Source organism: Anomalospiza imberbis, chromosome 12 (assembly GCF_031753505.1).
Source record: "Anomalospiza imberbis isolate Cuckoo-Finch-1a 21T00152 chromosome 12, ASM3175350v1, whole genome shotgun sequence".
Taxonomy (NCBI): Eukaryota; Metazoa; Chordata; class Aves; order Passeriformes; family Viduidae; genus Anomalospiza; species Anomalospiza imberbis.
In genome coordinates this window covers 2122425-2149203 of record NC_089692.1, presented here as the reverse complement: position 1 = coordinate 2149203, position 26779 = coordinate 2122425, and the positions used below count along the sequence as shown (strand labels likewise).

At 42.2% G+C, this 26779-nt stretch overlaps 1 protein-coding gene and 1 long non-coding RNA gene across 2 annotated transcripts; one reads left to right on the top strand and one right to left on the bottom strand.

The window, feature by feature from the left end:
- Positions 1-825: 825 nt before the first annotated feature.
- LOC137481035 (uncharacterized) lies at positions 826-2641 on the bottom strand. The gene is made up of 2 exons (XR_011003263.1): positions 2325-2641; positions 826-2151 (listed from the first exon to the last, which is right to left on the bottom strand). It is a non-coding gene; the product is annotated as an uncharacterized lncRNA (long non-coding RNA).
- Positions 2642-4609: 1968 nt separating this feature from the next.
- Positions 4610-26198, top strand: GPI (glucose-6-phosphate isomerase). Its single transcript, XM_068202477.1, has 18 exons — positions 4610-5013; positions 9201-9291; positions 9662-9730; positions 12488-12607; positions 14002-14085; positions 14171-14317; positions 16053-16124; positions 17127-17171; positions 17950-18003; positions 18898-18958; positions 20441-20484; positions 20709-20861; positions 21183-21312; positions 21698-21774; positions 22923-23051; positions 23498-23573; positions 23654-23720; positions 25147-26198. Exons 1-18 carry the CDS (start codon positions 4625-4627, stop codon positions 25268-25270), a joined length of 1932 nt encoding a protein of 643 aa, XP_068058578.1. The 5' UTR covers positions 4610-4624; the 3' UTR covers positions 25271-26198.
- The last annotated feature ends 581 nt before the right edge of the window (positions 26199-26779 follow it).

The following is a 26779-nucleotide window of genomic DNA, read 5'->3' as shown; positions in this document are numbered from 1 at the left end:
TTTTCCTATCACGAATCTAATCAACAGCTGTACTTTTACGTACAAAAAATGTGGTGCAAGACCTGGGATTGGGCGTGTGGAGTACCAGTCCCAGTGACTCACCAGGATCTGTCAGAGAACCGTGCAGACGTTCACTTTCTCAGCACTGCCACACGGAACTGCTCTGCAGCAAGTGTCAGGAGTGCCAAGGATCTGTACAGTGAATTCAAAGTCCTGGAGGTGCTGAACTCTGCAGAGGATCCACCAATATCCATGTTTCCTAAACCTGGACATGCCAAAATGTTCTTTTATCTAATGAATCAAAAGTCTTTATGAGGACTATATGAACCACACAGTTACTAGAACCAAACAATTATTCCATACAGAAATTAATTCCAATAGAAAAGCAATACAACACAGACAGAACCAGCAGTGGGAGCCTTAACCAAAGTAAGCATCACCTCTGATTGCTCTCCTGACCACCAAGAAAGACTTAAAAAGTATTCTGAAAAGACAAGCCCAGGAACAAAAATGACAACAGGGATATAATGTAGACATCTGTATGTGACATTTTCCACACACAGATCACCTCATGGCCCAAAGGAAACAGGTAACTGCTGTTCTCCATTCTGTATGAGACCAGTATTACATTTCCCCTTGCAAGTCTCCTTCACTGTTGCACGTGCTAGGTACCCATTTGTTTTCCCCCTCATGTTTAACTGATTTACCAAGCAAAGATAAATTCAGAGCAATTTCTTCCTGTCTGTGCTTAGCATAAAGTTTGCTCTCTCTGTGTCACATCTGAAGAGGAGTTTGTATCTGAACATCACAGTCTGGAAAAAAAGATTACCTCTCCTTGCAAAACATCCCACCCTTGAAAATGCAGGACACTTACTTTATCAGAAATACTTAAAAATGTAGGTCTAGACCAGCAGCTCAGGTATTTCTGAGTTAGTGCAGTGACACAGCCTCCTGACCTCGGGTTGTGCTTTTGCCCCACAGCTGCTCCAATCCCTCCGAAGTGCTCTCAGTGAGCCCTAGTCCACCCAATTCCCCAGGTGGGAATTCCCCAGCCAGGTGTGCTCCAGAGCTAAAAACAAAAGCTGATGCCTGTGAAGCACTCTGCAGATCTGGGTCCTTTTTTGTCTTTGAAATCAGGAACTGGACTTGAATGTTTGATCCCTTTTTTATTGTTAGTCCTCAGGAGAATCCATTCTACTACTTTCTATGTGACCATTGAAGTATTTTGTTCCATTACTGGAAGAAGAAAGCAGCATTCAAGACTGTAGTTTTGTTTGCTTTCATATAATAAGTTAGTGCAATGGTTTTAAATGGAAGTGGAATTATATATGAAAATTTTTTATCATGCCAGAAAGTTTCAATTAGAGGAAATTAGCCCCTTGCTTCTTTCTGATAAATTAATCATAGAGATTATCTATTAAATGTGGTACTTAACCTTTCTGGCATAAGTGCCTGAGGCAGTAGTATTTAGGCTCTCCACATTAATTTGGAAATATTAATTTCTAGGCAGCTGTCTTCCAAAATGGAATTTTCACTTGTCTTTTTTTTTTAAGTAGGTCATTGTGCAGCTGTTGTTAAGGAGGCTGGCATTTGTGGAATGGTAAATCCACCATTGTACCCTATCTGATCTCCATCAATTACAGAATATCCTTTACTGAAATGCCCTTTCTCAGCCCCAAAGGATGTCATCCCTCACTGTGGTAGCCTTTGGCCTTTTCTGGAACGGGAATGTGTTTCAGTGGGTTATCCTACAGGAGCTCAAGCACCACTGTGCTCACACTTTCTGCCTTCCATGAGATAAGGGCTTGCCTTGACTTTATAGTATCGCTTCTGTCTACATTAGAGCTGCCTTAAAATTAATCCTGAAGGAAATGAGTGTGACAGCTCTCAGCTGTCAAAGGAACAGCTGGTTCACCTGCTGAGCACCCAGTGCAAACCTTCCTTGTGCCTCCACAATGGAATCAATTGGTGCTTTCACGGGGGACAGGCCTCGCTGTCCCTCAGCTGTTGCACAGCTTATGGAGAGACAAACCCTGTCCTGTGCTCCTTCAGAATTAGAATCAGGACCTTGGCCTGCTTATCTTCCTCATATGTCATAAAATTTGTATAGTCTGCTGCAGGAATAGTTTTAATTCTAGACCGCTCTGCATTCTAGAGAAAAAAAGATAGGAAGTAAGAAAGTGCTGGGATCAAAGGAGGCAGTCTAAGGAAAGAAAATATGAATGACAGACAATTTATATAATTTAAGGTTAATGAAATGAGAAAGAATATCTCAAAATCTTAGAATAAAATGTTACCAAAGAAAGACAAGGGAATGAATATACATTATGTGAGCAGCGGGCACATTAGTAATGGGTTACAAATCAGTGTCCTAGAAGACAGAATTGGTAGCCAGGTTACCAAACCTATAGCTGTGATGTCACAGTCAGTTTGTCCCTACTGTTAACTAGAATCAATAGATTATCAATTACCTGATTGATTACCTGAACCTATAAATTCTTGCACAGATACAGTTAAGCATAAGAATGCTTGTAGACTTGGAATGTAAAGTTAACAAAATCCTGCTTTGGGATTGGGTCAGATAAACTTGAAGATCTTCGAGGTTTAAGATACGGTGGATTTTGAGATAATTCAAATAGCGCTTTGAGAGAATTCAAAAAGGACTATGATAAAATAAGACAGGGAAAGGGAAACAAAATTGAGACCCGTGTCTCAGTCAAAAATGAATGAATTGAAATTCAGACTTGGACTGAGATACAGCTGAGCAGCTGTGCTGCACAAGGCCATGGGATTCATATTTTGTGTGAAAAGGGAAAGAACTATTTCAATAATAACAATTCTTGTGATCAGAACAGTAAGAAGCTAATGTAGCTCTGTAGTTTGGAAAGAAAGTGGAAAAGTGAGGTGGCCGGAAAAGAGAAGTATAGTAACGAATGAGGATTTAGGAATTGTCAAAAGACCTTTTAGCAGGTCTTGTAACCTGACTGTGAAATCCTGAACATGAAGAGAGTAACAGCTCAGACACCATCCAAATTTTACAGTGAAAGGCAGGATGGGAATTGCCAGTTTTGAAATAATAAAGGTGGGAAAGTTGGTGCAAAATTGAGACATTATCAATTAAAAAACAGGATAGCTGGGAGGACCTGCAGGAGAAGTGACAGTGTGTAAACATGGCAGGCTGATCAGTAGAAAGAGGTGAAGGTGCTCTGAGAACAATGCCTACTGCTAATAACAGCAGAGGAGCTTGGGAAAATGTGTGTGTGAGATCCCTGGATTTGATAGGAATGTGGTAAGAACACTTTAATGAATTCCACTTCCCCTGATTTGAGAAAAATCTGACAGGTGAGTCAGGAGTGTTTCATGGCTGAATATCAAATGCTATCAGTAAAATTAACATTTTTAAAAAGGGTATTTGCTCTCTCCCCGTGACTAATAGGAGATATTTTTTAAGCCAAGGAACTTTACATCACAGGTTACAACTGGGCTACAGTTTCTGACTGAACAGGAGTCTGTGATTATTCAGGGTTTTATCCTAAAGGTCTTGGACAGGAAGGAAAATGTGTAAAGGTGACATGGCAGTGTGCATGATACGTCTCGTTAAAGACTTACTGGGCACTTGTGTTCTCCTGTGTGGAATCAACTCCGAAGTTTAATTTTTGCCATTTTATTTTCCTGCCTTACATGAAGGCATGCAGGGAACCACATGTAGTAAAAAATGGCCAGGTAGATTTGGGTGCATGAAAGAAGCAGCTTTGTCTCGGAGAAGTTGTCCAAGCCTATGACTGGCAAGGCTGAGAGTGGCCTCCAAAAATGTGGAAAAAACCTGAGATTATATCAAGTGATTAAGATTTATTTTGCTGAAGGAAAATGTTTTGGTCTATTAAACAGTTATTTTAAGTCTGAAAAAGCAAACCATAGAAACAAGCAAGAGTGAGGTATGGAAGGACTTTTGCTAAGGATCAATTACGAATGCTTTTTGTTTTGCAACAAAGACAAGATGCTGATTCTGCAGCTGAAGACTTGGGCTGTGATTTTAGTGCTCTGAGTCAAGTTCATGCTCTGTGACTCTGATTTGGGCCCAGATCCATAAAGGGGCTTAGGTATTTAAAACATGATTTCACTGGGATTTGCTCCCCTAAGCTGCAGAATGCAATCTCTGGAATTTGTCAAACTCCTTTACACACCCATGCTTAAGCAACATCCTGCTTTATGCCCAGAACAGCTCTTGCCCCCAAGGATGGCACAGCTGCTGCTCTGCGTGCCCCGGCCTGCCCAGAGCTCAGCCGGGTGTGATGGACGGGGCGGCAGGCAGGGATGAGGGCAGCAGGGACACGGGCAGGCATGCGGCACCCGGGGACATGGGCAGGGCTCTGGCACCCCGGCGGGGCGCGGCTGTGGCGGAGCGGGTGTCCCGCAGCCCTGTCCCAGGCTGCTGCTGAGGCCGCCACCGAGCGCTGCCGCAGGACCGGCCGCGGGCCGGCCCGGGGAAAAACCAGCCCGACAAGGGACGGTGTTTTCACCGTGCCCCCGCACGGGCGGCGGCCCTGCACAGCCGCGGCGGACACTGGCCCCCGGGGAGCGCTGCGCCGTGACGGGGACACCGCGATTCCCTCAAACGGGAGGTATGACCGGGAGCGCTGCGCGTTCCCCGGGCCCCCGGTCCCAGCTCCGGCCTCAGCCCCGGCTCCGGCTCCGGGGCCCGCAGGCCGCTCCTCCCCCGTGTGGCGCGGCACGGAGGGAATCCCACGGCGCAGGGAGGGGATGGGAGGGGGCCGGGCCCGGCCGGGGCGGGGCGGCCGCAGGAGGCCGCGCCGCCGCTATAAAAGCGGAAGCGGCGGCGAGAGCTCTACTGCCTTGCCCGACTCATCCCGCCTTCCCTGCTCATCCCGCGGACATGGCGCTGTCTGGCGACCCCCATTTCAAGAAGCTGGTGGAGTGGCACAAGGCCAACTCCTCCAAGCTCGTCCTGCGGCAGCTCTTCGAGGCCGACAAGGATCGCTTCCAGAAGTTCAGGTGAGGCCGGGCGGCCCCGCGGCTGAGCGCGGCGGCGGCCGCGGGCCCGGGCGGTGCCGCGGACGAGGCCCGGGGCCGCGAGGGGCGCGGTGCGGCCGGGCCCGCCGCGCAGGGCTCGCGTGGCCCCGCTCCGCTCGCTCCCCCCCGCGCAGCGCCCAGCGCCCAGCGGAGCGGATGGGGCACGACCCGCGGTGCTGGGCTCGCCGCGGCGGGGCCGCGCCGGGCGGTGCGAGGCCGATGGCGGCCCGGGCACATGTGCCGGGAGGGCCGGGCCGGGGGCGGGGGGAGCCCCTCGCAGCCCCGAGGAGCGGCCGCGCCGCCTGCCCTTGACTCATCCTTGCAGCGGGGTACGTGCCGGGCAGCACAGCGCCCGCTGCGCTCGCACAGCCGCACTGTGGGGCGGCACTCGCAGCCTCTCGCTCGCCGTGCTTAGTCACGAGAAGCTCCGCGGTAGAATCGCCGGGGGCCGCGCATCCCCCCGAGCCCCTCCGCCCGTCCGAGCCTGCCCCGAGGCGGGCAGCGGGGCTGGTGAGGAGGGTTCGCCCTCCCTCAGCTCGCGCGATCGCTGCTGCAGAAAATGCCTTGCAGCGCGTAGAGGAGGCAGTAACAAGTGGAGGCATCGTGATAACGTTCAGTGCCTTCATCTTGTAGAGTGGGACACGTATTTTCCGTTTGCTGGAGGCTGTGCTGAGAAGGAACGTGTGTGGTTACGTTGTTGTACTATAGCAGCAGTCGGAAAAGTCTAATGTTATGAGATGCATCCCCGATTTGAGTTTTAAAATGAGTCTGAGTAATAGAGATAAACTGTCCTTCGAGAGTGTTGTGATAAGACTTGTTGCGTGCATCAAGCTTTTCATTGCTGTCCTGCGTAAAGGGATTTTTTATCCCTTTTGAGCTCATTAGAAAATTCTTACATTGTAATTAAAGATTGTATATGAAATCTTGCATATCAGTGTATGTGAGATAAAATATCCTTTGAATCGATGGAAAAAGTATGCTGAATCTTTCAAGTACTGATATTACCTGGCCTTTTTAATAGGACTTGTTATATTTTTAAGAAATTGATCAGTAATATCTTATTAAATCTGCTAGATCCTCGGTAATAGACTTAATTCTCATTGCAAGCTTTCCTCCTCACCAGTATTTTTTAGTGAAATGGTCTTAACCTCAGTAATTTATTTCAAATAGCTCCCCTAATTCTTGTCCTTTTGTGCTGCCCATAAGTAAACAGTTGAAGTGTCTTAAGTTTGCTTCTTCTATCTTAATCCTTTCTTTTAATTATTTCAGACCTGTTTCCTGGGAAGCCATCTCATTCTAGTCCAGGAGAACTTCCTCATAGCAAAGTACAATTGCAGAGCTGATAGCTTTGCTGGTACTCTTACCAGTGCTGGTCACTCTGAGCCAGATCAGCAGGAGGATGGTAGTTAATATCTGTTGAAAACTGTAGTCTGGAGGTTTGGCCACGTGGTCCTGTGTAGTTTGCAACTTCCTTCACATGAAATCAAGATTTATTAATATGTTTTAGTTCTAGATGTTGTTGTAAAATCATTGACTTCCTTCCTTTTGAAGGAAAAGAGAAACTCTACCCAGGTGAAAGTGCTTCCTGATACTGGTTCTGGAGTATTTTCAGACTGGTAAATAGCTTTTAATCTGAATATTTTATATCTAGGCACAAGTGTCTATTTAATAATATTGGAAGAACCTTACACTCACTGACTGCATCCTATCAAATATATATACAAAAGATTATTTCTTCCTTTTTTCCTAGTTCAGAATTTGTATGTACTGTTTTCCTGATAATGAGTGTAGACCTGTAAGAGATCTTTGCGTTCTTTGCCACCCAAGGTGGTAAGGCCTGATAGGAACAGGAGTTCTTATCAACGTGGGTTGTTCACTGGAAACTGCTGGTTTTGAAAGGGTTGGAACAGATATGATGCAGCCATCATAATACTCAACAGGTTAGAGATACCTGAGTGCTGACAAAGGTAGCCCTGATGCAGATAGAAAGTGCTAGAATGACACTCCTGCTGACTGGCTTGTCCATTGTCAAGGATAAGAGCCTCCAGTGTAAATGGAAAACGTGGTGGGAGGTGAAATCATTGAGATGCTGCAGGGTAAGGGCTGCATCACTCTGAAGTGGCTGTGGCCTACGTGACAAGGCTCCTGTCCCCCCAGCAGCACTGCCACGAGCTGCTGCATTGCAGAGCAGCGCGGGTACTTGGGCAGAACTCAGCTCAGCTGCAGGGCTTGGGCCTTCTGCTTAGACCAAGGGGGGATGGATTTCTTGCTATAAGGGCTTAACACAGAATTACATTGTACACTGTGTGCTCCACCTTGTGCGTGGGAAGTTAAATCTGGTAGCCATTACTTGATTCGGTTTTGCCTGAAAAGTCTTGGGTAGCAGATTTCTGCAGTTCCTTCAAATGAGCAGTGGCTTGAATCCAGCCATAGTTTTGTGAGATATTTTCTCTTCTAGGTCTAATGAGATTGATTTTTCATCAATATATATAAAATAATGAATTGTAGGTGGAAGACACTTTAAATAAACATGAAATCCTTTTCTTTGTGGAGTAGAACACTGGGAGAGGCTATCAGCTGCAGTTTAATGTGGAAGGAGAATTTCAAGAGCTCTACTTCTCTAAACTGAAGAAGTGTTAGTATGGTGATGGTCTTGCTGTATCATTAGTGAAATGTGTTCAAGTCTGAGGTGTCTTTAAATAAATTGCATCAAATATCAAAGACTTGTTCTTTTTTTTCCTCTGTGCTGTATCTGAGTAACAATTGTGGTAGGTGAGCCAAACCAGTCCTTCCACTAGCTAGCCATATTCCAGGGATCCTGGTGCTGGGTGGTCAGGGTTTCAGGATTACTGTTGGCAGCCTGCTGAAGAGAAGCATGGTGAACAGCACTGATACTGCTTTTCCTTGCTTGTGTTCTCACTTACTAAAGAAACATGGTTCTAAGACTGTGCTTGAAGACACCTTCCTTTCCTTATTCATGCTTATACTTTAAGACCATAAAAAGGATGTCAGTGTTAATGAACAGTTAATGAAGTTAACAGTAAGTGAAACCACTGAAATGTTAAGGCCTTGCTGGTCATTACTGTTATTGTGAGTTCAGCTCCATTCTTCCTTTGAAGAATCTTGCCTGCTCTGCCATGTTATGTATGAATAGCAGTTATGCAGTGGTGTGTCCCTGTGAAGTCTCTGGTGTATGTGGTGGCTAAAATGTAACAGAGCATGTTTCTGTGCTCAGGTATTGAGAAAGAAAGGGAGACAGTGAACAAGGCAGAAACACTGAGAATGTAGATGGCTGCAATTTCCTGTGGAGGGTGTGTGTGGAGCAACAGGGAGAGCAAGATGTGCTTTCATCAAAGGCTGACTTAGAGAATTCAGCTCTTCAGTTAGAATAACTGTATCAATTTGATTGGAAATTATTGCAAAGAAGAAATTGGTAAAAAATATTGTAAAGGACTAGAGGAACTATAGAACCTATCACATAGATACAAAGGTAGTAAATACAAATGGGCTCGCTTGGTTTCTGCTGGGCTACCATTTGTGTTTCCTCTCAGATGTGAACCTTCAGGTGCCTGTGTTCTGATGGGTTAGGCTGTAGCTTGCAGATCACTTGTTTGATAATTTGGAGACCTTCACTGAATTAATAAGGACTATGAGACTAAACCATGCACAAATGGGGTTTAATTTTGCATAGTAGTTGACAATGTTTCTGTTCATTATGTTGTATAGATTTTTATAGCAGACTCGTTCAAGACTCTGTATGAAAGAATGACAGGACCTATAGGAAGATGGCTTAATTTTCCAGCAGTAGAAGAATGTGAAAAGCTCTTTACTTACAATGCCTTAGGAAAAAGCTGATTATTGTTAGAGAATGCTGGTGGAAACAGTATGTGATGGTCCAACTATGTATCAAATATACTTCATTGTATCAGAGTTTTCACAAGCAGAAAGCAGACACTGTAATTCAGATTGTTGAAAAGCATGGTTTTCAATAAAAAACAGCAGTCATTTTATGAAACTTGTTGGGCAAATTGGTCACTCACATCTTCTTTACTAACTTAGTCTAATTAGGATTCCCATTATTTTGTAATCTATAGCAGAGTTACCATTGTCTTGCTTAAAGCAGTCACCCCTCAGGAATGTGCAATTAAACAACCTGTTGGTTTTGACAGCTTGACCCTGAATACTGACCATGGGGATATCTTACTGGATTACTCCAAGAACCTTGTTACAGAAGAAGTGATGAAAATGCTGATGGAACTGGTAACTATTTAAAATCTTGCATTAATAAACAAAATAGCTTTTACTTGCAACTCACTACTCTAGCACTGTTTATAAACATTAGCTAACTTACAAGTTAAAAGGCATCTGTTTACAAATCTTGGCAGGATTCAAATTCTTGCATTATCATCTAGCCCTGAGTTACAAAGCCATTTTTCAATGCATATCTGCATAAAAATGTACTTTGAAAAAGAAAAACAATTTTTTACCTAGAATCTAGTGGGTCTTCTAATCTATCATAATTTGTTTCCCTGTCTAGTGTTAAATATTCATATTCTTTAATGTAGCTGGACCTCTGTAATGTGTGCTGACTTCCACTATTTTAAGAGGAATCTATATTTACCTTTCTCAGGCAAAGTCAAGGGGTGTGGAAAGTGCCAGAGAGCGCATGTTTAGTGGAGAGAAGATCAACTTCACTGAGGTAAGGCTATTTCTGTCCATGGTTCTTTCCACTTTAGTTGTGCCTGTGTATTATGGATGTTTATGCACCTGTGTAAGCAAAGTCTGAAAAAACTTACTTTAAATGCTTCTTTGAAATCCTAAGTGATTGTGGTGTTTGCTGTGCTACTTTGAGAGACAATTTTACAGCTCTTACTAAGAAAACCTCCTTCCTTCAGTGCATCTTATTTTAGAGATTTTGGTGGTATTTTCTTTTTCCCTGTTTCGTGGAGAGGAAGATGTTTTAGACCTTGCAAAGGACATGGAACAGAGTATTGCATTCCAGATAACCCTTACATGCTTTTGCCTAGTGTTCATAAAGCTAAGTAAACTGTCTAAAGGGTGTGAAAGGAGGATTGTCAGACCTTCTCCTTTGGGCTGTGTCTTTGGATACATTTAAAAGTCAAGATTATAAACAGTCTTGGGAAATTAGCCATGTATTTCAGTAAGAGGATAAGTACCTTCCTCTTTCTGTAAATCTGAAGGTTCTAGTTATGGTTAAATCTTTACTAAAACATACAGAAAGCCAACTGTACTTTTTCTGATATTAAAAATAGGATGAAAACTGGGAACTCAACAGTACAGCGGGTTTAATTAGTCTGCATTAAAAATTAAGGCTACTTAGTATGTTTGAAGCAAATTCAGAGAAACTGGTATTTCCTTTGACTTGTCTATTGACTGATTTTTTTATTGCACAAGCTGTTTGCTTAAAGTAGCTAAGCAGTTGGACATTGTATTGTTTGTGAATGATTCATGTTTGTGAAAAGGCACAGACAGAAACAAATAGTTTCTCTGGAGAACTGGTTCCTGTTCCTTCTGTATTAATGCCTTCAATTCACAGATGTAGCTACTGAAAAAAGAAAGCAGGGAAAGAAGGTAAGGAGTCTTAAATATGTCTGGAGGGTTGCTTTGTCTGATACTGCTTTTTGGTAGCCTCATGTAACACAAATTATTACAGGGTTAACCCATCTCTGACTGTATATTATGGAGTTGTTCTTCATTGTGTATTGAGAGTAGGTGCAGCAGTTGAAGTCTCAGGTGCTTTTTGTGAAAATTGCACCCTTCTATATGCAATATCAAATTCTGATGTGTTCAGTTTCTGCTGCTAGCTCCCTCTTTTCCTACTGTCTTGATACCACTTCAGGTATCTTGAAAGTCTAGAACCACCTCTTTTCTTATCAGGCTGTTTCTCAGTTACTTCCTTCCAATTCAGAAGTTGACTTAGATAGGGTTTGCCTAATCTTTCTGTTTGTATAGAATATAAAATCAGGTTGGTTTGGCTCTGGAATAGGAGCATCTAGACAATGTGAAATTGTCAGATGTTAAGCAGGATGCTGTCAAACAGCATGAATAAACCTAAAGCAGTAAGACATGGGGGAGCTTCTTGATGGCAAGAACTGACTTGTCCACTACTCTTGATCTGCTTTAGAACATTCTTTGGAGATTTGTCTGAAGTATTTTAGGCTTGTCTGTATTTGGTGCTGCAGGCATTGGCTGCATTGTGTGTGCTTATGTGGATAGTGCACCCATGTGTGTCACTGCCAGGTGTTTGTCCCAGACAAGTAAAAACTTTGAGCTTGATATGGTGCAAAGAGCATTAGAAGGTAACTCATCTCACCACTTATCATGGGGACAGTCTTCATAGCCTGCATGGTGTTTGGAGAATATTACTGCTTAACCATGGAGATCAGGTCAAGTATGCCTCCTCTTGATTAGACAAAGCATCCTTCAAGCCTGATAGCGAGCATTACGTACCAAATACCATTCGAGGGCTGAGTGCTGCAAAAAAAATCCTCTGTTCACCCCAAATTTGAGTGGGTATACTTTAATTAGTAAGTGAAAGAGGTTTTTTGTATTCCAAGTCAGTAACCACAAACTCAATGATTTTTGAATTGGCTTTTGGTGTTTAAATCATAACTTGACAGTTCATATTGTTTGTGTTGTCTTTGTCTCACAGTGCCTCTCATTGTGGAACAATGAGGTAGAGCAGACTAATTTTTTAATTTGTTCATTAGAATTGACTAATGCCTTCATTCTGGATTAAAACTGTTAAGCTCTTAAACAGCCGAACCACAGGGCAGGTTTCAGTGCTTTGACTTATGTGCAACTGTGGAGAAGTGACATAAATCATGCATGCCAAGAGATTTTTTTTCTTATAGCACAACTACTATGTATATTTGGTGTGTAAGTGTTCAAGCAGCATTTAATTGTGGGCAGTGGATAGAGGGAAGTGGCTATTGTATCCTTTGTTGTCAAATGTTTAAATTATTTCTCTCCCTATATTAAATTGAGTACTCAGGATAATTGAGAAGATGCCTGAGAAAATAACTTCAGCTGCTTGTTGTAATTGATTTAGTATTGTCATAAGTAAGAAACAATTTCATTCTTGAATACCTAAAGCATGCCAAAATAAAGATCACTGGGTCATGAATATTGCTGAATTCTGAACCTCAATCTCTAAATGCTTTTAAAGGGATTTTGAGCCTTTTTTTCCCAAGTAAACTATTAGTTTGCATATTGTGCTGTTCTAAGCCCCCTCCACTGAGTTGGTGAAGTGAGAGGGTGATTGAGGTAGCCACTGAGTGTATGCACACACACTGAAAATACTGCTCTACTAATCCCAGATAATCTAAAGGATTTTTAAATGCTGATGAATGTACTGCCTTCTGGATGAGGCATCCGAGGCCCTGGGGTGTTACTTGGAAGGAGCCTCCTCTTGATTTTTTTCCCTTTGTTTCAGAACCGAGCTGTGCTTCACATTGCTCTGAGAAATCGCTCCAATGTGCCAATCCTTGTGGATGGGAAGGATGTTGTTCCAGAAGTAAACAAAGTGTTGGACAAAATGAAACACTTCTGCCAGGTATAGTACCACCACAGCTTATTTTTTATGTCTTTGTTTTATACCCAGCCAGGTTCTTACATGTGGATTGTGAAATGTTGGTTGTAGACTGGTTCACATGAATTATGTCCTTTGAGGTTTACAATAGTTCTGGCTTAAGCATGGAGTTGGAGCTGGCTTTATTGATTCACTTTTCTCTCCCTATTTCCAATTGGGTTTTTCTTTAATGGGCTCCCTAGATTTTGTTCTTTCAGCAGTAATCCTGTGTGTACTTTGGAAGTCTTGTAAATCATTAAGTACCATTCAAATATTACTTTATTTCTTGCTAATTTTTCAACTAATTGGCTGCACCAGGTAGAAACTGCCTCTTAACATTTGTGTAAAATCAGGACAGAGGTAGAAGTTCTCAGCTCAATTGCAATTTGATTATGCTCTAGTTAAATAGTTTAAGGACCTTCTGGTTTTAGGTCAAATTACTTTGATTCTATTCTGTTTTCAGAATACTCACATGGGTAGTTTTAATGCAGTTTAAACAAGGCTGTGAGGACCTGGATCTGCTTGGCTGCTGTTGTCTTAACTAGGTGGTAGTGCCCTGTTTCACTGCCAACTCATACTTCTAACCTATACAGAATGAGCTTGCATTCTGTTCTGTTCTTAATGATAAATGCCAAAACCACAATAACTGACACCAGTTGGTGTGAATTTGGTACTTTCTTCATGTGCTGTGAGAATTTAATGGCCGTGGAAATTCTGTGATGTCTGGCACTGTAGAATTTCTAGCTGATTAAGGTTTTGGTAGTGCAAAACAAGAGTTTTCACTCATGCCGTCCTCGTGTTTGCTCTATGGTTTCAATTATCAGAACCTGTGAATATCATGTCAATGTAGATGTATCAGCTCTGTTAATATTTACAAAGAAACTGCTTATCATGATTATTTTGCAACGATGCTGTTTTCAGTCGACTTAGCAGATGGCATTTTAAGACTGTGGCAATATCATCTATGGAGTACAGAAATACTGCTACTAAAAATGGATATTCTGTTTGGAAAAGTGGAAAGGTTAGATACTTGTAGTGAAGGAGAGCAAGTATCAGCATAACTAAGTGCTATGTAGAAAAATTGCTTTAGAATTGGGGAATGTACTTGGAAGTATTCTTGATACCAGAAAGATTGCTTTTGTGATTGGAACAGATTATTCAATCTTCAATTCCAGGTGCAGGTGCATTATTCAGATTGAATAATGCAATGTTTGGTTAAGAAGGTAGCTCTGAGTGTGTAGGCCTTAGGGTCTAGAGGCTTGAAAGCTGTCTTTGGCAACTGTTTCCTAGTCCTGGATTTGCATCAGTAGCTTTAGTGTAAGTACAAAATAGTAATTGTGTGTCTTGTTTTTGTGTGGGTTTTTTTTTTTTTGCCACAGAGGGTCCGTAGTGGTGAATGGAAAGGCTACACTGGAAAGGCAATCACTGATGTGGTCAATATTGGGATTGGTGGCTCTGACTTGGTAAGCCTCTGACTTCTATACACCCTGCCCATCTCTGTGTACATGCTTACAGTGAGGATAAAATCTAATTGTGGCTTCTATCCAGGGCCCTCTGATGGTAACTGAAGCCCTGAAACCGTATTCCAAGGGAGGCCCTCGTGTCTGGTTTGTATCCAACATTGATGGTACTCATATAGCCAAAACCCTGGCTGAACTCAAACCAGACACTACTCTCTTCATCATTGCATCAAAGGTATGTCTGATACAAGCACTGCCTTGGCTTGCTCTTCTGACAAAGAGTTCAGTCAGAAGAGAGGGCTGTCCACAGGAATATCTAGATCAGGGACTTCCAGTGTGGGTTATTTCTAAACACGCCTGTTGTGATTCTTTCTAAACTTGCAATACAAGGTTGTGTTGCTGCTGAAATACCTGGGGATCTGTAAGTCGAATGCTGAGAACTACTTAACATAAATAAGATACACTAACAATTTCATGTTGTCTGGGGTTTTTCTCAGTCAATGCAAGTTTTAGCTTTATTCACAAAAGTTTTTCCTGCAGTTCTCTGTAGGCGGAATGTAGGATCCAATGTAGTTATTTCTTTAAAATTCTGGATATTATTTCATTCCTAAAGAACTTTTGATCCTTTACTTTAAGTACAGCGTACTTGTTAAATGTTCTGGTTTTTTGCATTAATGAATTGCATGTACTTTAAGAATCTCCATTTTATAGAGTAGTCACAATACCTTCACCTAAATAACGTAAATGCTGAGTTCCTTGAGCACTATAAATGCTAAGCTGCTTTGCTTAAAGAGGTAAAGATAGTCTGCTGGTACTTCATGACACCTATTTCTGACTACAGACTGAATAGCTGCCTTTAAGTCTTGCCTTGCTAAGAACTTACTCTGTAAGCAGTAATTGCCAGCAGCCCTCTCCCTCTGAGGAGTGCTTCTGTCTGAGCAGAGGAAAGAGGTGGAGACAATCTTCACGGTTACGTAACTTGCGTCGCCTTCATTTGTGAAGCACAGTAGAACCTTTCTGCTGTTGGAGAAAATCTGCAACAAATGAATGTGTGTGCAGTGCCGGCCGTGCTCTGCACAGTGCTCATTATCTTATCTTGGCACTGCTGCAGCCGAGCAACAGCTTATGGAGTAATGAGGAAACTGCACAAAGTAATACTGATGGTCACTTGGAATAATTGAGTCCAGGGATCACGGTTCAAAGGCTTCGAAAACTGCCAAATTGAAAAAGTAACACTTGAGTTTGTTTGCCAGATTGTAGTTAGATAATTGGATATATTTGGAAGAGGATGAATGGCATTTTTTTATTTCCATAACAGGCTTATGTTTCATAATGAAGTATTTCTGGAGATGGATGAGAGTAGGATGAATCTAGTGTTCACCCTAAAAGCTAAATTTTAATGGCTGAGTAAATCAGAATGGTTGTAGATACTTGTGAAACTGCATGACTGAACTTCTGTGCACACTTCATAAAGCAGGAAAATGTTTTCCTCTAATCAGCAAAAGAAAGATTATGACAAGAGTCTTGGCAGAAATGAGTGCTCTTCCATGAAAAAGTAGGAATTGAAGAACAACAGGACAGTCCAGCTGGGTTATCCTGTTTAGATGTTCAATTAGTTTGTTTTTAGTTGAACAGTAAAACTTTAATTTTTTAGCAAAAGACGAAAGTAGAAGACTTTAGTCTCAAGGTTTTGCCAAAGAGTTTGGGGAATGGGAAGGCAGGAGATGGGGAATAATTATTCCAATTTCAGATACAGACTAGTTTAAAACTAGATGGGCAAATCTAGCAATATTAGTGTTTACTGGATTAATAAGCTTGCTTTTTTTCCTGTAATCTGGCAGCAGCTGTGTATTATGAACATCTAGAATCACTCTGCTCTGATTATCTGAACATGTGATGCTTTAGTAACCTAAAGTTCTTTCCATGTTAAGATCACTGTTTTACTTATTTGCTTGTTTTCCACTGTGCAGACTTTTACCACACAGGAAACCATCACCAATGCAGAAACAGCCAAAGAGTGGTTCCTGCGTGCTGCTAATGATGTAAGTCTGAGATGTGTAGCTGAAGTAACAGAATGCAGCACTTTTTGTTGTGCAATTTCTTCCTGGTCATTCTGGGTGCTTTGGAGCAGAGCCAGTAATAGCCCAAACATAAGCTTAGCAAATGATGTACTTAGATCGTTTCAGTGCTTTGTAATGACTATTTTGTCCAATCAAAGTGATAACCCACTAGTTTTTCATTATAAATGGTTCTCATGCATTGTTCCTCCAAATCTCGCCTGTTAAGTAATAGTGTTTGCCTTAGAGCTAACCAATAATTTGGTAGAACTACTAGTAATGAAAAAATAAGAATAGTGTGTGTGGTGCTACCTTTAAATTATTGCCAAATCTTTAAAAACCAGAAATGAAGCTATGGTTGGAACAATACACTGACATTTTTATGGCAGATGGCTGTGCTATGAATAGAAACCTTGTATTTGGCTCATTCTCTCCTCTTTCGAACTCTTAAAGGAAAAAAGCAGATACTGCCTGTTCAGGTGATTACGATGGTCTGTAACCTGTTCCAGTCAGGGTAGCTGTACTTAGTTTGAAAGCTGGGCTTTGAAATTCCCCCATACACTACTGTTCAGACAACTCTTCTTTATCAGAACACCTTCTGAAAGACTGAAGTCTGACTCTGGAGTTTGACATTTATCAGTAATTCCACTTGTCTTGCTTTTTTGTCCCTGGCTGGAAGGGTGGTGGGTGTACATGGAGCTCCTTTTGCTCCAGAGCCGTGGTGGTGGTGACCAGGCTGGTAACACACTGAGGGAGAGGGTGTGCCCTCTGGAGGGAATGCTGCTGGAGGGCTTGATGGGAATATCATCAGAGTTCTCTTTGGGTAGGCTGCCAAATCCCACACTGAATGTGAATAAGATTATTTCAAATTAATAACAACTGCTAATAGTCAACAGCATTTTGTTTAAATGGTAGCAGATCAGCTTTATAACTAGAAATGAAAGTAGTTAACATTCTAGATCTAACTATGTGTTTATTTTTATTAAGCCTTCAGCTGTGGCCAAGCATTTTGTTGCCTTGTCTACCAATGCTGTAAGTATAGTCAATCTAGTTAATTTTTCCTATGTACCTTTAAAGGCAGCCTTACCTTAAAATCTAGCAAGGAAGCCTGTCTTTTAAGATGCTTGAATACCAAATTTTAGCATTCCTCTTGAACAGAAGCCTTTTTTTCCTACTCAGAGTGACTGAAACACTTCTAGAGTATTGACCTATACTAAGACTGGACTTTGATTATAGATGTGTGCTTCTTCTGCTAGAGCTTTAACTTTGAAATCAAGAGCTCTTGTGCTTGAAATGACTTGTTATTAATGAGTGTTACCTCTAATTGCCTAAGCTGTGTGTGAATGCAGTTACATAAGCAAATGTTACTCGGAGCTCCAGGTAAAAGCTGAAATGGTGCAGGCAGTTTAAAAATGCTTATGATGAGCACACTGTGATGTGGTGCTTCATGCAAAAGTATGAAGTAGAGAGACTGGCAGTAACTAGAAGAACACTGCAGTCACTGGCAGGGTGTCAGGGATTGACATTATGGTTCTGGTAAATGCAAACTGAGTGTCAGTCCAGCTTTAACTATATGGCCACTTAGATTCATCAGAAAATGAATGTATGTCATTGATTTTTAATAGTGAGCAGTGATAGTTATTTCTGGAAAAGAAAAGGCAATTTTTGTGATGGATGCTATGCATTTTTAAAATAGATGTAATTGTAGGACTGTTTATTTAATTAAAATTGAACTTGTATTTGCTTGCTTGGTGTAAAGCTTTTTATGACTGTTGGTTTCACTGATGGTGTTTTTTCATGTTTATTTTAGCCTAAAGTTAAAGACTTTGGAATTGACCCAGAGAACATGTTTGAGTTTTGGGATGTAAGTAAATGTCTGATATTATGTGGTAGATGTTAACTGTTTTTCTGACGCAAGTAAGAGGATTCCAACTAGATGTCTTGAAACTGCAAAAGCAGTTTCTAAATCAGCAATTCCTAAATTGTAGGAGTTGTATTCATTGCACTGAAATACCTGAAAACCCCTAACTAAAGGCAAATTGAGAACTCCTGCCCATTCTGTTAAAATCTTCCAGTCAAATGTCTGAAGAGGAGTCTTCCATGTTCTTGGCTGTCTAATCAGCTTTGAGTAACAGGAGATAGTCTTGGCTTATTGCTGTATGCAATGTAGTTATTATAAGCTGTGACATTTGCCTGTTGGTGTCTATGGTATATAACCTAGGCCTGGTAAAGGTCAGACATCAGAAATGGGAGCCTGATTGGAGATTTTCTAGCAGATGCATATTTTAAGTATACTGCCCTTAGTCTTGGTCCTTATACTTAATTAGAAACAGGTTGGTATGTCTCATTGACTAATTGCCTGACAAATGAGCTGCTGTTCAGAAGTTATTTGGAATGTTACCTTTCCCAGGAGTCAGAATTTTGCTGAAGCAGGCTTTCCCTGTAGAGGAGTGATATTATGGAAGCAGTTATACAGGCTACAAATTCAGGATTTGGAAGTTAACTGGAGTCGAGCTATTTACTTAACAGATGTTATAAAAATTGGACAAGTAGGACAACTTCAGACTCTCAGAAAAGGCATTCATTAAGGTGCACTGTAAAGTGCAGGTTCCCTTGACTATGCCAAATATACATAGTGAACTATCACCAGAAAGAGTATTGATTTTGCTGGCAACAGTTTAAACACATATTGCTGTTTTCTAATAGTTTGAATATAAAAGCCTTGCACTTCTCTATCTCAACCATCTCTTGTTTGCAGTGGGTTGGTGGTCGCTACTCCCTGTGGTCTGCCATTGGGCTCTCCATTGCCCTGCATATTGGTAGGTGTTCCTGTGATGTCACCATGCCAAGAATTGTCCTGTTTGCTTCAAGAATGTAACTATGGAGTGCATTAACAATTGTGGATAGTGAATCAGATTTGGGGCAAATACTATTTACCTGCCTGCTCTGAGTGGTTGGATGTGGGTGCTAAAAAAATGATCTGCAATGTAATGGAAATTTTAGTACTGCAGATACAGTTTTGGAAATTGCCCCATACCTGGGGACAAATAGTCAAATTGCATTGCTTTAGTCACGTAGCCAGAAGTGCCTGATTTATGTAAAGCTGTGTCAGTGTTGAAAATCAGACCTTGCATCTGACATTGTTAAACTTGAAGTAGGGTATTTAGTATCTGTAAGTATACACACACTAACACCAAAGTTCTGTCTCTGGTTCTGCATGTGAGCTCTGTTTAGCATTGTTAGCTGTGTCTGTCTGCTGTTAATTCCTGTTGTTCCTACTACTTTGTCTAGGCTGTAGGGCCTGATGATTACATTTGTTCCCTCATCACTGCTTTCAGATGTTTAAAATCTGAAACTATAATGTCATTTATTTTTCTAGGCAAAAGCTAGAATTCCCTTAGAATGGGGTTAGAAGAATAGCATTGGGTTTAGTGTTTTTTGGAATTATGAATAGGTGTTTTCATGTGTAGAAAAACCTATTATAAGAGCAAAATAAACAACTCTGGCACTTACTGTTTCATCTGCAATAAACTGTTCATTGCTGCTGTCAGACAGATTTGGTGCTGACTGCTGATATGCCAGCCTAACTCCACTTCTTCCTCTTAGACCCCTCAATTCCCACAGCTGGCCTCTGACCATAGGTAGAGCTGCTGCTTTGAGTCCAAACACTTCACCTCCCAATTGCTATGTATGAATCAGGATTTCTGCTTTTTCAAGAAAGACTAGCTTTAGTGAAACTATTCATTTGGGAAAGTGAATGGAGGTTTAAATACCCTAACTACAAAGCAAAGAAAGCTCAGGTGAATTGTTAAGAGAGAACAGGGAGGGGAGGGGTAGCCTTTTTCTTTGAGAATATCTTATTAGATCTTTCTCTTTACACCAGTGCAGAAATCCCTGCTGTGCTAGCCTTGCCCTGTTTTTTTGGCAGATGTTTCCCACTAGCTGTGATTAAGTGTTCAGACTTGCTAAAAACTTAGTGGGCTCAAAAGTAGGCTCTGTGTTAAAGGCCTCTGTTTTCCTTCTAGTTGCTCATTCTGCCTGAATGGGGATTTTAGGCAAAGGTTTTTGACTTACTGTTCATGAAGATGGACTTGCTCTGAAGTCTGGGCTTTAAGCATAAGTGAATGTCTGGCTTATGGCATGCAAAATCCAAGAGAAGTCTAAGTGCAGCTTTAAACTTGAGTAGTAGTTGGGAACCTTGCTGCATACAAGGAATCAGAACTGTTTCACAGTTGTCTCTGTAAGAAAAATCAAGTTTGAATTGCAATAGTAAATACAAACTGACTTCTTTCCATTGTTAGGTTTTGACAACTTTGAGAGTCTGCTTGCAGGAGCCCACTGGATGGTGAGTTGGGATGCCCATTTTGGATTTGTTCCTCTTTAAGAGTGGTTAGTAAGGAAATGGAAGGCAGGTTGATTTCTAAAGTTCAGCTCCCCACATCCTCCTCAGTGATGTTAAAATGACAGTTTGTGGGAAGCTCACGCTGGATCAACACAATAATAAAAACAATGTAGGCGTTGGGAGGGGTGGCAGTTGCTTTGTCAGAAGTGTAACTTTGTGTCGTGCAGGACAATCACTTCCACACTGCCCCCCTGGAGAAGAACGTGCCTGTGCTGCTGGCCATGCTGGGGGTGTGGTACGTCAACTGCTATGGCTGTGAGACCCACGCCCTGCTGCCCTATGACCAGTACATGCACCGCTTCGCTGCCTACTTCCAGCAGGTAGGGCTCAGCACAGCACGGCTTCCAGCCAAGTGCAGATAACATTCTGCCCTGGTTCAGCATCCTGAATGCATGTGTGAGATAAAACTGCAGTCACTTCATGCATGTCATCAATTGCCTCAAGAGACTGGTGCCAAGATTGATATCAGCTTATTTCCTCACCTAAAGACCTTTTCCTCATATGTCTGTTATCTTGATGTCCATAAATTAATCAGCTGTATCCCTCATGCTTAGAAAAATTTCTATAAACAAGCCCTATTTATTGTAGTTGAAGTATGTATGGAAACTGATACCGAGTGATCCTGCCCTTCCCTTCTTTAGGGTGATATGGAGTCTAATGGCAAATACATTACCAAGAAAGGCTCTCGTGTGGACTACAGCACTGGCCCGATTGTGTGGGGAGAGCCTGGCACCAATGGGCAGCATGCTTTCTACCAGCTCATTCACCAAGGTAAACAAACTTGGTTAAATACCTTGTTCTGGAATTGAAGTCTGAATGGCTACAGAGCTGCAGGAGTCTGCAGAGTTTGTACTTAGATAGGAGTCCAACCTCTATACAACCTAGCATCACATTGCTATGGGGTTTTTAATTAGCAGCTTATGAAGGCTACAAGATGCAGGTTTTAACTACAATATTAACTATAATAAGGAGGTCAAACAAAGCTGAAACTACTGAGCTGTATTGTTAGTTCCCCTCCTGCAAATAATAATGCTCTCCTATAAAGCTTGTAAAAATGACTGAATCTGCCAGCAGCTCTAAAAATGGGGTGAGAAGTGAAGGTTTTCTAAGACTTACCTGATGCAGAGTTATTTACCCGTTTTTTTTTTTTTTACAGGAACTCGCATGATTCCATGTGACTTCCTGATCCCAGTGCAGACCCAGCACCCCATCAGAAATGGCTTGCATCACAAGGTAAGTTCTTTGTCAAGGCACCATATTTCTTGTGGCTCAAGGCACTGAAGCTTACTTGGTATTGCAGTATGTGATATTTCTAAATGCTCCTTTGAAATGATACACAAAAGCTCTGTCAACATTCACAACAGATTTAAAAATATCTAGATTATAATTGCAAGTTATATATAATATGTAATGCAGTAGTATATTCATTCTTGAAGCAGTTGCAGTGACAGCTCTTGAGGCAGCTGGTGGTGTTTCCTGTGGGCCTACTGAAGCTGGAAAGAGTTGACCAATTAAGTATTTAAAATTCCTTGAAGAATTTTAAGGAATGTAGTTCTTGGAGAGTAGGAAGAAGCAAATTCTCAGACTTGATATGGCACCATCTCTGAGGAAGCTTTCAAGAATTAAATTCTAGAACAAAATTTGGTGAATGTAATGGTATGGCTGGGGTGATGGCCTTCTACACAGATGTTCATAACCTGTTCAGTTTTTAGTTTATCATCTGACTCGGGATTTTCAATGAACTAAGATTTTTCTTAACTTCCAAGAGTGGAAACATGTTCAGGTTAAATATTTACTGCGTACTTCACAAAAAGTATCTTTAGTTGCTGAATTTCACTCTTGTCATGATTTCAGATTACAAGTGCTATTTGAATTGTGTAATAATAATCTTTTGTCAAGTAAGACCAAATACAAGTGAAAATTTTAAGTATGACTTCACAAAAGAAGGGGAAAAAGGTTTCATTTGACTGTAAAAAAACTTGTTGTCTTCAGGTAGGACAAAACCACAGATAAATTTGCAGGTTAACATTAGATAGGGCGCAATAAGTTAGAACCTTGCACTGCACTGGTAGGGATTGGTGTATGGTAATCTATGGGGATTTTCCTGCATACAGATGAGTAAATATATCTTAGTTGGTTACCTTTGACTAGTATTTGCACCTGGCTTTCCATGAGATGGTGTAGAATGAGAAAATTGTTGATTATACGGGGGGAACGTGCACTCTGAGGTAAGAGGCAATAGCTAAAACTGATACGGATTTTGCTGCCACAGTGCTAAAACTGACTTGTAAGTCTAGAGTAGGTCTTAGTATGGGTTCAAGCACCAGGTACCAGTATTCCAGCTATGCAAATGGTAACTTGTGCTTATTTCTGCATGCTAGATCCTTTTGGCCAACTTCCTTGCTCAGACTGAGGCCTTGATGAAAGGGAAGACGGCTGATGAGGCTCGCAAGGAGCTCCAGGCGGCTGGGCTGAGCGGAGAGGCTCTGGAGAAGCTCCTTCCCCACAAGGTGCCTGGGGCTCAGGGGTGCTGTGGCCGTCAGGGCTGGGATGGGATGGGGTGCTGGGAGGGCAGCTGGGGTGGGGTGGCACCATGGGACCTTGGCAGGGCACTTGGAACAGGCTGTGAGCAGCATTTTGGCTCTGAAGCCTTGGAGGCATTCCAGGGTGCATGGGCTAGCTCAGCACTGCCCTGGGCTAGTGACTTTTGGGCTACTTATTGTAGCCCACAGTAGCCAGCAATGGTGCTTGGAGACACATTTTCCGCTGTGTTTGTAAAAAAAAAAAAAGTAGGAATGGTACAATTTTGTGGTTGAAGGCCTTTAAAGCTTTCAGGACTTTGTATTTGCTTCTAATGCAAATAGTCCAGTGTGGACAGTAAGGAAGATAAAACCTGTAAGTTTCTGATGTACATTTTACAACATACTGGGTGACAAGATATGTCTTGCTTTGAAAGGTCTTTGAGGGAAATCGACCAACCAATTCCATCATGTTTACAAAACTCAACCCCTTCACCCTGGGAGCCATCATTGGTGAGTAAATACATTTCTCATCTATGAATTCTAATGAAGACTTTGTGATCAAGTGTATTGATAAATCTTTCTGCTTATAGCCATGTATGAGCACAAGATATTTGTTCAAGGAGTTGTCTGGGACATTAACAGTTATGACCAGTGGGGGTAAGTTTCCTTGGTTTGTTTCTTGTATACTTCTTGACAGATTCTTGAATCTATAATGAGTTAAAGACAATCAAAAGGGTTTTATACTTGGAGCACATGATTATGGGATAGTTATAAATGAAAACAGATTTTCTGGGGATAGGTTGCCATGCTATAATGCATAATGACTTGCAGATAACAATTTTGGCTAAGGACCTCTGAATTTAGAAAAATACTATGAATGTAAAAAAGATGCAGTAGTGAGGAAAACAGTCAAGCAGGCTGAACTCATGCTCTGAGAATTAGGAAGGAAAATGTTTTCCATATAGTGTGGAAAAAAGAATTATTTTACCTCTAGATTAGTAGGCAGTTTGAATGGCATCTGATGAGCAGAAGATTGATTACCTGTTAATTTTCCTGTGCTGGAGAGACAACATTCCTGGCAGAGGTCTGTGTGTGCAGCAACCCATAGTTTCATGCAGGCTGCATCTGTGCTGGAGCTCCATGTGTGCAACAGCAGCTTGGAGGAGTCTGTCTCTGTGTCATTTAAAAATTTAGTCAGGAGCTAATCAGGTTCTTTCATCTGCAGTAATATGAACTGTAAACACATACTGTATGTAGGCTTAGGTAGAGGGATTGGGAAATGTAGGTGCAGCCTGCCTATGCTGTGAGGGGCTGTTCAGAAGAGCTTGCTCTGCAGGTGTAGATTATCAGTTTACACTAAGCTGCCTTTGTCTCTGTATGCATTCTTTGGTGCTGTGCTACCACAGCGTGTTCTATAACCAAATACTGTAGCAGAACCTGAAAATGGGAGACAGTCTAGTACAAGCTGATGCCTGCTATAAACTGTGAAATCAGGAGTGCAGTAGGAGTAAGTACAGCTTTTACTGCCACACATGAAATTCCAGAATGGCATCCAAAACTGGAAGGTGGGGATGCTGTAGAACCAGCCTCGTTTCTTGCAGCTGTTGGAATATCCTAGGTTCTTAGACAGTGGGGCTGAAACTCCTGGGTGGGTGTGGAGGTGCTTCCGGGCTGTAGCTCAGCTGGTCATGGTTTGGGTGTCACAAATCAGTGTTCTGAGCACTGTCATGTTCAACAGTGAACAGGAGCCAGCTGAGTGCATTCTGCACTGGGGCAGGCTGCAGAACACTAGTGAATACTGAGGTGAAAAGACTCTGCTTGACTTTGAAAACAAAATGTTCACTTAGAGATCCTGTAATCTGAGCTGTCTGCTCAGCTAAGGAGCAATGAGAACTCCAGTTTTTCATGGATGGCACTGAGTTGAATACTTCAACAGTAATTCTGAGGAGTGAAACATCATAGTGTTCACTGGGAAGTGACTTTTTACTGGCTTCTATTTTTAATATCAATGGCTTATAGAAATACTGTAAGTTGTTAGCACTAATATTGCTTTTTCTTTCTTTTCCTGCTTTTATAAACGCAGAGTTGAGCTTGGAAAACAACTTGCCAAGAAAATTGAGCCTGAACTGGAGTCAGATGCTCCAGTGACATCTCATGATAGCTCAACAAATGGGCTCATCAATTTCATCAAAAAACACAGAGCTTGAAATGAAATACTTAGAGGACATCGACAATCTCACCACCAAGTACCCAAATCTGTTGTAGATGTGCTTTTTTCAGCCACTTTTAACAAAATAGCACTTTACAGATGTAGCTCTCTTCACTTGTTGCAGTTAATCTTGTTGCGTCAAGTGTTACAAATGAAACTAGTTTTGTGAAACCCTGAGATTGTATAGTTGCTTTTTATTTCTGTGGCTGTTAATCTGTAAAGTGCAGCTGGTATATTCCTCAATTCTTATCCCTCAACTCCCTTAAAGATGGTCACCTACTGATACTAGAAAATAAAAGGTATGGTGGATGAGTAAAACTTCTTCACTCTATTTTTGAAATGCAGCCCTAGTAACATTTGCCTCACTCACTGTGTAAGGTCCTCTGAAGCCAAGTAAGCTGACTTCTGTCTTTTTGGACTGGTTCTACTGTAAGCTGGAAACTAGAATGTGTTTTAAAGAATCAGACCTACAGCTGTAGGTTGTTCGGTTACATTTCATCCCTTTTGAGCAAGATACAGACTTTTTTTTCCCCCCAGTGTTACTGTGAAAATGCAAGTTTACTGATGTTTGATGATTTCCTGTTTTGTCTGTAAGCTTTGTGGACAGCTATCCAAAAAGGAAGAAAGTTCCTGAAGAGACAGTGATATCTTAACCTTTCCAAACAGTTTTCCAGAGTTTGTGAAGCAGAAGCTTGGGATCACTTGGAGAAGAAATGTTTTTGGTATCCTCCAGGGGTAATTTCTCACTGTTTAATCAGCATCACTGTCTGACAACAACAATGAAAGAAATAGAGAAACCTGTTGTCAATAAGTTATCCTCTTTTGTTCTCTACTACTGTTAACCTCCTTTGCTAGCAAACTGGCATGCTCTGGCTATTGTTCTGTAACACCTTTAATAAAGGTAAGACACAAGCATTAAAAGGAAACTTTGGTTCTCGTACCGCCAGTGCTGACTGCACTGAGAGCTGGGACCCCTTAGTGCCCATCTTTGCCCCGTGGCTTCGCTGGCAGGGCTGGGTGCTGCGGGCTCAGCCTCCCTGCCGTGGCACCCCATGGTGCTTCACCCTCTGCCTGCAGGGCCCAGGGTCGGCCCGGTGGAGCAGTATTTCCGTCGGAGGCATGCTCGTGAAAAGAGAACGCGCTGGAGGGAGGCGTCCTGTTCTCCCCGGCGGCTTTAAGCCTCTCCTCCGGCCGTGCTGGGGTGCTCAGCGCCCGTCGTGTGTGTCTCCCCCGGTCGTGTGTGTGTCTCCCCCGGTCGTGTGTGTGTCTCCCCCCGTCGTGTGTGTGTGTCTCCCCCCGTCGTGTGTGTGTGTCTCCCCCCGTCGTGTGTGTGTGTCTCCCCCCGTCGTGTGTGTGTGTCTCCCCCCGTCGTGTGTGTGTCTCCCCCCGTCGTGTGTGTGTCTCTCCCCCGTCGTGTGTGTGTGTCTCCCCCCCCGTCGTGTGTGTCTCCCCCCCCGTCGTGTGTGTCTCCCCCCCCGTCGTGTGTGTCTCCCCCCCCGTCGTGTGT